Source organism: Scyliorhinus canicula, chromosome 2 (genome assembly GCF_902713615.1).
Source record: "Scyliorhinus canicula chromosome 2, sScyCan1.1, whole genome shotgun sequence".
Taxonomy (NCBI): Eukaryota; Metazoa; Chordata; class Chondrichthyes; order Carcharhiniformes; family Scyliorhinidae; genus Scyliorhinus; species Scyliorhinus canicula.
This window is the reverse complement of record NC_052147.1, coordinates 249,264,969-249,278,350: the sequence shown is the minus strand read 5'-3', so window position 1 is coordinate 249,278,350 and position 13,382 is coordinate 249,264,969. Positions and strand designations below refer to the sequence as shown.

The window sequence follows — 13,382 nt, the reverse complement described above, 5'->3', positions numbered from 1 at the left end:
CCATCAAGCAGCTGTCTCAAGACTAATAAAACGGTCAATAAATGGTGAATGAAATGTATTGCTATGTGACATTGAATGGGAATTTTGCATTTCAAAGGCTGTCAAATGATTTGATACCCTTTCAAGTGTAATTAACTTTCCAGGAAGCCTCTGACACTTGTACAGCTGCTGCTTTAAATACATTTGTGTTAGGCAGTAAATGCTATAAAAGGCTAAGTGGAAATGCAGTGATCTTACACTGTAGTGCCAGGACTGCTCTTCAGCTTTCAGCCAGGTGTGATGATGGGACTCTCTGATGGGGCTGTCTGATGGGGCTGTCTGATGGAACTCTCTGATGGGGTTCTCTGATAGGTAGTCTAATGGGTTATCTGATGTGGGGGGTCTAATGGGGTCTCTGTTGTAGGTTTCTGATAGTGGTCTCAGATGGGGTTCTCTGATGTGGTTCTCTGATTGGGGTCTCTGATGGGGGTCTCTGATGGGGGTCTCTGTTGTGGGACTCTGTTGTGGGTCTCTGATCGGGCTCTCTGATGGGGTATCTGAAGAGATCTTTGATGGGGTCAGATGTGAATGACTGGTGGGGGGTCTGATGAGGGTGAATTACAGGGCAGCGAGCCCTGTGGGGAGGGGGGGTTGGTGGTGTTGGTTAGGGGGTCAGTGGGGAGGGGGTCAGGTCACCCTCATGCCTGAGTGCTGTGTTTGTGGTTTTCCATGGTGGGATTTCATCGGGTTTGGTTTTCCCATGCCCCGGTCAGTCTTCTCCACTACAATGTACCTTTACGCCTTCTTTGCTCTGCTTTTCTGGAATAATTTCCAATGGATGCACAGGTATGATCAAACCAGAAATTAGTATAGAAATATTAAAACTTGTGAAGTAGTTTACTATTTTACCTTAATTGACTGGTAAAGGGGAGGGATAAGGCAATTAGCCTATTAATGTTAGCTCTGAGTAAATGTGTAGACTCAATTAGATATCGCTGCAGATAGCTGGGTTGTGATTTGATCCTTTTTGTTGGTAATGTGCATGACATAGCATTTTGTGGCATTAGATGCCATCCCCGTTTGATCCATTCATTCACCGCATGAAAGACTCCAGTCAACAGATAGCTTTAGGTTCTGCAATCAAATTCTCCAACAGGTATATAGATACACCTGCATACCTGAGGAATCATCTGAAAAATAATCTTCAAGTGGATTCCACTTCCAGCAGATAACATCTAAAGCAAACAGGTTTATTGAATTTCTGAGGAGAAATCTCTGGCATTTTGTCAAAAATACTAATTGTAGCTTACCAAACCTGCCTTTGTCCAATCTTGTAGTATGCAGGTTTTATTTAGAATCATCATATGATCAGAGTTACAAATAAGATTGAAATCATCCAAAGCTTTGCTGCATGAATCAGTGTGGAAAAATATCCCGGTGCCTCATTGTTGATCAGAGATTTGAAATGTGAATCACTCCAGCAAAGGAGGGTGAGAAATAGACTGACCGTGTTCTATAAAATACGGATGGGATTGCTGGGAATTTCCAAAAACAAATACCTGATCCTCTCAGGCAATGACAAAACACGGGGAAGTCATCTGCCACAAACTTCAAAGATTGATTTCCAGGATAGTGTATCAGCAATCTTTCTTCCCAAGGACAATCCCACAAAGGAAAAAGCTGCAAAAGGAAATAGTGACAGCCCCAATCACTTGTAACCTTCAACATCCAGTTTTAGATCATTTCCATTTGTTAAGATTTCATTATCAATGATCTACAATCAGGACTACCATCTCATGCCTGGTTTAGCTAGCACTACCCAGATAGGTGCTGGCAGAATACTGATATTGGCCTGTCATGCCGATTCAAGCAGCATGACATGGGGTAGAAACATCAATCTGGTGCTGTTAAGTGCGTCAAATGCTGAGCTACCAGCCGACTAAATCTATGGGTGGTCAAGTGAAATTTATTTTTCTTTTTTTTTAAGTTTGAATATTTTTCTAACCAGAGGAAAGCAGCTGCACTAAGTATTGCTTCACATCTTTGAAATGCCAAAATGAAAACAGAAGGATCAGTCATTTTCAAACCAGTTTATTTTCCCATTCATTGTGGGTTTGTTGGATAGTGCTTTACCACACAGGAAATTGAACACCTCCAAATCCAACAAATATATTCAGTATCAAACAGTTTACCCATGCAAAGTTATGTGGTATATATGATCCAGTTTATTGGATTATTTTTCCAGATGAATCAGTATGTTTTGTACAAGATGAACATGGTTATGCCAATTATGGCGAAGAAATTAAATATACCTCACCTTGATATTTATAGGAATGACGTGGTTGTTTTTTCAGCTGTAAGCAGTGTGGAAGTTATTGTACAGCATGGTCTAGACACTCCCGAAGGGTTAGCGGTGGACTGGATTGCGGGAAACATCTACTGGATAGACAGCAAAATGGAACAGATTGAAGTAGCAAAACTGGATGGCAACATGAGGACTACCTTAATCGCAGGTTCTATGATGTATCCACGTGCCATAGCTTTGGATCCTCGACATGGGTTAGTTTGCAAATCTTATTTTGTAGAAGATAATAAAATAAAATAATTTACTGCATCATTTTTACTTTGCATTTTGAAACATGGGGAACAAAGAGATGTTGCTACCGAAAAAGTTTTAATCTTTTAATTAATAAGCTGCCATTTTTATGAGTCCTGGAGGATAAGGAAAGAGAGAAAAATTGTTCACAAAATATAATAATGCAAAAACTAAATAATGTAGAGAGGCAAAGCTTCTGGTGGTGCATAAATCACTGAATATAGTAAGACAAGTTAGTAAAGTCATTGTTACGACAAGGTTCGGAGGAGTGAGCTGGCTCCTCTCCTTATACTACTCCTGGGTTAGTTATAAGAGAACTTGAATTTAAAAGGGAGATGATAATGCCAATTCGATATACATACTTAACGCATAAAACTCCATGTAAAAATAAATCCAGCCACATTTCTTAAGTTTAAGGTACGGTAGCAGTACGGTGGCACATGTGGATAGCTCTGTGACTTCACAGCGCCAGGATCCCAGGTTCGATTCCCCGCTGGGTCACTGTCTGTGCAGAGTTTGCACATTCTCCCTGTGTCTGCGTGGGTTTCCTCTGGGTGCACCGGTTTCCTCCCACAGCCTAAAGATGTGCAGGTTAGGTGAATTGGCCATGATAAATTGCCCAAAAGGGTTAGGAGGGGTTATTGGGTTACGGGAATAGGATGGAAGTGAGGGCTTAAGTGGGTCGGTGCAGACTCGATGGGTCGAATGGCCTCCTTCTGCACTGTATGTTCTATGTTCTATGTTCTACAAGTAACAAGTTTGTTATATTGTTAAGACTCACTCAGGTAAAGATGCAAAAATTATGAGCAAAAGGTTTAACATGTGTAAATGCAAAAGTAAAACATGCACATGGCGCACCCAAGCATGAGAAAATAGTTCTAAACTCTGCAGAGTTTAAACATTGGCCAAAATAATGAGTAAAGTCAGGAAAACAATTATTCATAGATTGTTTAGACATGAAAGGTCACTTTCCACAGTGGTTGCTGCCACTTTGATTTCTCACTCGAGCAGTTGGTCTACAGTCGTGGCTGGTTGATTCACGTTATTTTTCTTGGAGATAGTGGTGTTGATTCAGAATCCTCCCTTAAAAACTCTTGGTTTGCAGCATTGAGGCCTTTAGATGGGATTTCAAATCATATACAGTTCATCTTTGATCAGAGAGGAAAAAAGAGACATGGTAGAAAATTGTTGTCCTGTGGCAGTCTCTCCGGCCCTTAGTTCAAAAGAACAAATAACAAAGAAAAGTACAGCACAGTAACAGGCCCTTCAGTCCTCCAAGCCTGTGCCAAACATGCTGCCCGTCTAAACTAAAATCTTCTGCACTTCCTGGGTCCGTATCCCTCTATTCCCATCCTATTCATGTATTTGTTAAGATGCCACGTAAATGTCACTATCGTCCCTGCTTCCACCACCTCCTCCGGCAGCGAGTTCCAGGCACCCACTATCCTCTGTGTAAAAAACTTGCCTCATACATCTCCTCCAAACCTTTCCCCTCGCACCTTAAACCTATGCCCCCTAGTAATTAACCCCTCCACCCTGGGAAAAAGCCTCTGACTATTCACTCTGTCTATGCTCCTCATAATTTTGTAGACCTCTATCAGGTCCCCCCTCAACCTCCGTCGTTCCAATGAGAACAAACCGAGTTTATTCAACCACTCTTCATAGCTAATGCCCTCCATACCAGGCAATGTCCTGGTAAATCTCTTCTGCACCCTCTCTCAAGCTTCCACATCCTTCTGGTAGTGTGGTGACCAGAATTGAACACTGTACTCCCAAGTGTGGCCTAACTAAGGTTCTGTACAGCTGCAATATGACTTGCCAATTCTTATACTCAATGCCCCGGCCAATGAAGGCAAGCATGCCGTATGCCTTCTCCACCTGTGTTGCCCCTTTCAGTGACCTGAGGACCTGTACACCTAGCTCTCTCTGACTGTCAATCCAATATCTTTCACAGCCAAGGGCTGGGTCACACGACCTCTCTCTGGTTTCAATCTGGGTTTATATTGACCTCTGCCTTTGAGAGCTCTTTAACTTTGTGTCTCCATAAAACGGCTTGCATCCTTCACAATTGCAACACAGAGGCTGCTGTAGACCAGTGTCCTTTGCTTAGCAAAAGTGATAATTTATATATATAAATGTATATGTCCAGCCAATGACACTATAAAGCAATATTTTATACAGCATATTATTATCATAAAGAGTGCAAATAGAATACCGCTTCTCGCTTCTTGTTGCACAGAGAGAGAATGGAATAGAAATGTATAAAGATAAGATGGCAATACATAATTTGAGTGCAAGGAAATTTCTGAGGAATATGACCATTTGGGAAGAATGGCTTGGTCTGTGCTATAGGTTGAAATGAAATGAAAATCGCTTATTGTCACGAGTAGGCTTCAATGAGGTTACTGTGAAAAGCCCCTAGTCGCCACATTCCGGTGCCTGTCCGGGGAGGCTGGTACGGGAATCGAACCGTGCTGCTGGCCTGCTTGGTCTGCTTTAAAAGCCAGTGATTTAGCCCAGTGAGCTAAACCAGCCTCTGGTTTTAGGAAATTATATGTAAAAAGCTAATTCAGCATAATTTGTATTTCAAACTATTTGAGCTTGACATTGGCAGGAATTTTCCGAAAAAATTACAAAGGGAGGTATTTTCTGCGCAACTTGCCGTGTGTTTTTCAGCGGCGGAGGCGGCCGGCTTCTGGTCCCGCCGGTGTCAATGGGATTTCCATGTCCGCGAAACCCAAGACAGGGGTGTGCTGTCGGTGGGACCAGAGGATCCCGTCGCTGTGAACAACTGATGCAATCCAGCCAAAGTGTCATTTTCAGCGAGAAATCGGTGCGATCCCTACCGGCCCCGGTGGCGTGATCCTGGCTGCAATTTCCAGGCACTTTGAAATTTATATTTTCAACATGTGAAAAATGCATGAAATGTCTCATGCACCCATCTGAGGGGACATCTAAGCACTTCAGTGACATGGGTGCAATCGATTGCCCCCTGCACCTGTGACAGACCAGTTATGGTGCCAAATGCCATTGCCCTCTCATCTAGCTGGGCTTGGTCCAGGTCAAAATTAATAAAGTCGAAAGACCTTGCGTAGAGTGTAACAGTGACCTCACGTATGCACTATTGGCGGATGCCTGTAAGATGCTGGACATGTCACAGGCGGAGCTCTGGAACTATCCTGTTGCATAAACATTGAGGGTTGCCGTAACCTTCACGGCCACAGGGTGAGGGTGTCCTCCACTGCCATGTGGCGCCAAGTTGGCTAGAATGTTGCATAGGTCAGTACTGTCTCCCTGTTGAGACGGAGTCTCCTAAGCACATGTTTCTGACAGATCCATGAAGGACAGCCGGATGCTGTAAACCCTCAGTTTCCTTCTTTGCCTGAGAATTCCCTGGTTGGCTTGTGCTGTGTCCGACCCTTGAGCCTTCCCTGTGGCTTCCTGGTGCGTGTTCTGTTTGGGTGCCGGGTTCTGCCTGGGTACTGCTGTATGTTGCTGCCGGAGTCTGTGCCCCTCCAGCACTGTGATAAGAATAATACCCAGCTCTACGAGCTGCATAATGATATTGCATCGTTATCTGCAAGAGACGACAGAGAGGCAGAGAGAGACACAGTCAGGTTGGTGTCCCAGCCAAATGACTTTAGTAACACCCAACCCATTGGCCTTGAGGACCAAGAATAAGCCAGTCCCACACTTTATCTGGTGACTACCGCTCACTCATAGCTCAGGTGCCCTACCAAATCCATTACATGACTGGAGCAGGCCTAGGCACTCACCCAGCCAAAGTAATCTTTGGCCTTCCATCTGGCTCTCCCCTCCCTTATGCTCTCACTCACTAGGGATTCTGACTTGTCTGCTCACACATCCCTAATGGGCAGGGTCTACTGGAAAGTGATCTATGCCTTGGGGGCTAATGGATCTTCACTGGCAAACATTGGGATCCAGCACATAGCCCAGAGCCTCTCGATCCCCTCTGCACAAGTGAACCCCGAATATTCATCCCATTGATTGACTTTAAACATTTTTTTATCCCATCCTTAAAGTTACAAACCAAAGTGCAGAGTGGACAGGGCCAAACCCCAATCCACTTCATTGCCTGCTTAAAAAACCAAATCAAATCCAAATTGAACTCAACTCATGGTCTGCACAAGGAGCTGGCCAGTGGGCTCTGTCCCATTTAACTCCCTGTGCTATGCGGAGACTGTGGTGTTCACCTCCTTCCTCCTTCTCTGAGGCCATGGTGCCTGGTTCCTGTCTTTACAAAGCAGGAGTAATTTGCAGCAGCGTGATGTCATGCCTGGTGGGTGGAAAGATTCACTGATAGGCTGAAAATGCAATGTTATAATGGTTTCAAAAATCATATAAATCATGTTCCCACTCTTCCTGGGCGTGAGCCTGATGCGTCATTGAAGAGGGCTGGGGAAGATGATGTCCTGAGCTCACACTGGCGCAAACCACGTTTTTAGCCACTCGCATGAGTTAGCAGCCATTACGGAATATGCACCCAGATCTAATGCGGCTGCTATATCCCGCCCATCAAGTTTCAAATAGCTTAAAGAGGTCAAACAATATTTCTATGATGTTATCACTATTGTTATTTACATAATGCATATAATGTAATAATTTGTATCCTGTGCTGTTGCAGATGAATAGTTTGAAACCTAATTAAGTTTAATTGCTAATCCTGGATGGTTCCTTCAAATCACACACCCCCCAGGTACTTCCACTTTGAAGGGGTTGAGAGCGCAGCAGATATTTTGTTCCTGGAATAAATCAGAGTCTGCTCGTTTTCAGTGAGGAAACCTATGCAAATTTCCAGGTGCTTGTGAGTTTCCAATTTTAGATCAGGAGAAAATAGCCTCCCTTTTCTTTGCAACACAATAGGCTGCAACCTCCTCGGAGTGATAATTAGTGTGGGATTGTCACTCCTTCCCAATTACTCACACAAGATTTCCTCCAGGCCTGTCTTGCCCAACCCTCCAACTCTGGTTGGGCAAAATCCAGGTAACGCAGCAGACTCCATAGCCCAGCATTCAATTGCAGAAGAGACGATTTGCAGGAGGAATGCCATTTTTTATGACACTGCCAGAAATAAAGCAGTAAGTTTAAAGAGGTCATTGAAATTAATAGGCCAGGGAAAAGGTAAGTGTTTAACGTATGTGGATAGGATTTGGGGTTGGGGAAGATTGGAGGCTGGATGGAAAATGGGATTCAGACATCAGAGGAGTTTTGGGAGATAGAACACTGGCGGTGGCGGGGGGGGGGGGGGGGGGGGGGGGGCGGGGGGGAGAGATGACCGTTAGTGGGATGGAGAGGCTCTTCGAAATCAGGGGAGGAGGAGGAGGAGGACTCGTACCCGAGGGGTGCGAAGGAGTCAGGCAGGGGGGGTGGGGGTGGAGGTGAGACATGGGGGGAGGGGCTTGGCATTGGGGCTTATGAGGACATTGTCGGACATTGTTTGGTGGTGGGGGGTGAGAGTCAGACATCTGGGGGTCAGATATCAGGGAGTTGGACATTGGGGAGGTCAGACATCAAGGCTGGGGTGGGGGAGGTCGGACTTTTGGCAGTGAAGGGCTGCCGGACATTGGAGGGAGGTGGGGTCAGTCATCAGCAGGGAGTGTGTAAGGATGAGTCCAGTTGGTGGGGAATCGAGTCAGGGGAATCCCTTGGGGATCGAAAGTGTGGAGAATACTGTGGGGTGGGGTGTAGTAGGTGGGGCAGCAGGATTCCGATGGGAGGAATAGTCAGGGCTGGTGTAATCCCTTGGAGTTTTTCACTTGGGGGGAGTCTCACGGGGTGCTGATATGTGCCTTTAAAATCATTACCCAGAAGTTAAAGAGGTTTTAATCTTATCATCTTTCTCTGGTTTACAATTGGTGTAACACAGTCGGAATGATCCGAAGTTTGCGATTTGAATCACATTTTCGGAAGGTTCCCAGTTAGTGCAATTGCCCAGGGAATAGTCACTTTTCTGGGCAATTAATGTGCAACTCCATACTTTTGAAGTTTCACAAAATAATTTGCAGCATATCTTTGGGGTGCCTCCCATCCCTGCCCAGCCATAAAACCCAATGCTGGAGAGTTCAGAGGTTACAACCATGTCTGTTTGCAGATTAGTCCATGAAATATGACATCTGGAGTGTGATGGATGTTCCATGAACATGTATATTTGATGTATGTTATATATCAAGTGCATACACATATATGCCCAATCGTTCATCTTCCATTTAATATAGAAAGTCAAGAGCAAATACATTGACCACATGAAACAGAATTAGAAACTAAGATTTATTTGGACTGGAAAGAGGGCAAGAGATGATAGAGTGACAGAAGTTGTGGATAAAAGAAAAAAAGGCAGGAGAGAGAAGGTCATGAAAGGTGGGTAGATGTGGTGGGGAAAGGAAGGGATGGTGTAGTTGAATGATCATAAAGGAGCAAATGCAAAGAAAGCACCTCAGTTGAAGAGAGTTACCTTCCATGAACAGGACACAGTAAAGGACTATAGAATCCATAGAATTCCTACAATGCAGAACAAGGCCACTCAGCCCATCAAGTCTGCACCGACCTTCCGAAAGAGCACCTTCGCTAAGCTCAGTCCACTTACTTATCCCCGTAATCCATCCAGCACATCTTTTGGGCATTAACGGCCAATTTAGTATGGCCAATCCACCTATCCTGCAATTCTTGTGGGGAAAAACTGGACCACCTGGAGAAAATCCACACAGACACAGGGAGAATGTTCAAACTCCACACAGCTAGTCACCAAAGGCTGGAATCAAACCAAGGTCCGTGGCGCTGTGAGCCAGCAGAGTTAACCATTGCATCATTGTGCTGCCCCTCGTGCTCAGTGCTTGTGGAAAGGGATAGGACCTGTTTATCATGAGAGGCAAAATCAAGTGGATTGGTTTTATTGTTAATTGCGACAGAAAGGAAGTGTGAGTTACACAGAATTCCAAGTTTTATGTTCTGAGAGATGGCATTGTAACAATGTTCTCCTGCTAACCTTCCAATCACTGAGTGCAGAGAGGTAAGAATCTGTTTCGTCTGGCTCGGCATCATCTACGATATCTTGCAAAAAATGTATTTATTGATTGTTTAGTAGCAGACTTTTAAACTAATCTTCAATTGGGTTGCTGTCACCACTGCGTGGTGGTGTGAGAATCAGTGATCAGTGTTCAGTTGGAGAAGCTGACAGCTGACTCAAAGGAATCTGCATAAAATGTGTTAAAATATAAATGCAATGTAACTGCAGTGAATATTGAGCGTTTTTCAGACACTCAAAATATTGAAACTGTGGATTTGAATTCATTAAATATCTAAAATGCACATGGTAAGCTATAAATTTGTGGGATCTATTTGTGATCGAGTTCATTGGATTATTTCAGGAGATGGTACATAACATGGTCAGGATTATGCCCATTATATTTTGGCAAAGGATCATAAGGGGAATGGGCCATCACAGTTGGGTGGATAGGTGGCCTGTTCTGCCAGGTTGCCGCCTACGTGACAAAGTTTAAAATTACCCTCTGTGCAAACCATGAAATTTGTCCAGATGACTTGCATTTATATTTTTCCAGCTGTAAGCAATGTGGACGTTGCATGATGAGGTAGCTCATTATTTGAATTATGAGATATTTTCTCACTTGCTGCACTTTTTAAAACAAATACCTGTGGGCGAATTTCTACACTGATCAAAGTGAAGGTTGTCAATTCTGAGGAATGGAACAATTCCTTGAATAGATTTCATTTCTGTGTTGGTTCAGCACAAGTTGAACTCAGCAATAGGGCTTCAAATGAGTAAATAACCAGTTAGCATTCATAGAGAAAGATCACACATGAATAAATGAAGTGTTCAACAGCCAGAAGAACCTGTTGATTCATTCACCAATGATGTGTGCAGGTTGGCAGAGGATGTAAGCATGGAGATTTAAAATTAGAACTCAGCAGAGACAGAATAGTGGTAGGAGCAGTAGATGATGTAATCTCTGACTTCTTGCAAGTAAAGGAAGATCTCACCAGGTAATGGCAATCCAGATAGTGTACAAAATTCTGAGAGACATATATCGAGTAGATGGGAATAGATTTTTCCCCTTAATTAGAGGGGCAGTGACCAAGGGGCAGGCATAGATTTATGGTAAGGAGCAGGAGATTTAGAGGTGATTTGAGGAAACACTTTTGTTCATCAGGAAGATGATGGGAATCTGGAACTCACTGCCTGTGAGGCAGGAACCCTCACAACATTTAGGAAGCATTTAGGTGAGCACATGAAATGTGATAACACACAAGGCTACAGATGAAGTGCTGGAAAATGGGATTAGAATAGATAGGGGCATGAGGGCCAGCACACATACACTGTGTCAAAGAGCCTCTTACTGTGCAAAAAAAAACACTTAAGACTTTAAAGTTAGGCAGTCCTTTCCTTGGATTGTCACCTTGCTGTGGTGGAGAGGTTTGAACGTTCCATTGATCCTGAGAGAAATGCTGTCAGGAGACTTAAGCTCCTGGCAGGGTCACTCATGACGGTAAGGCCAGAGGGGTGGAACCAGGCAAAGCGAAGTACAAAACAAGTCCTCAATGGCAGATCAGGCAGAAGACACAAATAAGGCATCAACAGCTGTGATGGCGGATGAAGGCTGCGGCAGTAGGGAGATACCCAGTCGCTGAGGTTCCCTTGCCACTAGAAATGGACCTACCCTCTGTCAAGGATCGTGTTTCTGCTGATGTTCAATGGCATAGCCATGTTAAATAGTCGTCTACCTAGAGGAAACCTGCGCAACCTGCCATGCAGACAAGTCCTGTGGAGATTTGCTAGCGATGATTGACGTAGGACTGCGAGATCTGGAATTCCCTAGCTTGAGACCGGCACATAGGTGATGGAGTTTGATTCAGTTGTCTCACTTTTGGAATAGGAACAAGAGAGCATTTCGGCAGCTTTCTTCACAACTGGGCAGACCTCTTCAGGAGCCACTCTGCTCACGCGGTATGAAAAAAGGGCGAGAAAAGGTTCCCTAGCAATAGTCTGTTCCATCCCCAACATGGCTGCACAACTTCATCCAGTAGGCTCATCTACCTGCGTTCAGAAAATCAAGGTTAAACTCAATTTCGGAACCCGGAATGAACAACCCCTCATTCATAATGAGAAAAACAATCGACCGGAATGGAGAACTACCCTTGTTGGCCGTGAACACCGGCTCTTCAACATTGATGTTGCTGCCCTGCAAGAGGCCTGAAGAGCAGGTGAAGGGCAGCTGAGGGAAGATGACGGTTGTTGCAATGTCTTCTGGAAAGGAAAACCTGAGGATCAGCCCAGGATCCATGGAATCAGCTTTGCCATCAAGAACAAACTCTCAGCCATCTCTCAGAGATCCCTGTTGGCATTAACAAGTGCTTCATGACCCTCCATCACCAAAGGAAGATAAGATCATTCTGCTTGGGGACTTCAATGCCAGGTTGGAAATAACTCCCAAATATGGAAAGGAACCATCGGAAAGGAAGGAGTTGGGAATTGCCATTCCAGCAGAATTCTCCTGCTTGCCAAATGTGCCAAATATGAGCTTGTAATCACTAACACACTGTTCTGCCAAAAGCGTAAGTTTAATACTTCCTGGAGACATCCATGATCAAACCACTGGCACATAATCAACTTTGTCATCATCTGATCCTGAGTCCAAAACGATGCCTACATCACAAAAGCGATGACCAGTGCAGATGACTGCTGGACAGACTACCGGCTCACCGCTCCTTTTCGTTCATCAAACTCTACCACACGCTGCAGTTGATGAAGAAACAGCTCAGAAAAAAAAAATCACCATTGAGTGGCTTCAAGAGCCAAGCATGGTAGTGAGCTTCCAACAGTGTCTTCTCCAATATCTGCCAATATCTCTTCATTCTAAGGGAGTGGAGGATTGAGCTGAAGATAGCCATAGTCTCAATGATATGGATGCCTTGGTCAGCTCTCAACAGTGGCTGAGAGACTGGACCAGATGCTATAATGTTTTTACGTTTTAATGCGATGTAGAAAGATCGATTTGTTCCAGGAATGCTAATATAAGAAATAAGACTTGGTTATTTTATAAAGCGATGTAGAAAGATCGATTTGTTCTAGGAATGCTATAAGAACAAGACTTGGTTATTTTATAAACACACTTTACTAAAACTTTATTAAAGCAGAAGTAAAAGAAAATAATATTTAAACTTTTACTTCAGCTGTAAGTATCAGATTACATACAGTTTCTTAACCTGAACACACTAGCCCCAATTACACAACACTTTACCACTTTACATGAACACTTTACATGCAGCTCTTATTCTGCTTACACAAACAGGCAAAGGCAATACTTGCATTTAACAAAGCAATTTTTCTTCTGTTAGAGACATTTGATCAGTACCCTTTATCAAAGCCTGCCTCGGTGGCAACTTCCATGACTTCTCTGGGCGGTTTCCACAGCCATCTCCTGTAACTATTAAAAACAGCATTTCTTCCTCTCTCTCTAAGCTCCGCCCAGCCCTTCAAACAAAGGTTCTCTCGGATCTCCGGACTTGAACCGATTATCATTATCTTTGCTTATTGCCCACTCCTGTTTATACAAAAGAACAGAGCTATGGCATTCATATGCAACTAACCTTCTATTCATGGAGAAATGGGTCATCAGACTATGTGATGGGATAACAGGTAGTCAAACAAAGTTATACCGAATTACAATGGATCTTGAGTGAATCAAGGCAACCTGTGTATTCCCACAAATGAGATAAAGTCTGAATCGGACAAGGTAACTCAGGCTGTCAGCGTATCCCTCTGACTGTGCTG

The 13,382-nt window shown here is 44.0% G+C and overlaps 1 protein-coding gene across 1 annotated transcript in view; it reads left to right on the top strand.

Annotated features, from left to right (window-relative positions):
* The window catches only part of LOC119962094 (low-density lipoprotein receptor-related protein 1-like), a 2,271,162-nt gene that overhangs the window by 1,434,529 nt on the left and 823,251 nt on the right, over positions 1-13,382 (top strand). Inside the window, 1 exon segment of the mRNA XM_038789946.1 lies at positions 2,334-2,538. Within this exon segment, the coding sequence (XP_038645874.1) occupies positions 2,334-2,538 (205 nt within the window).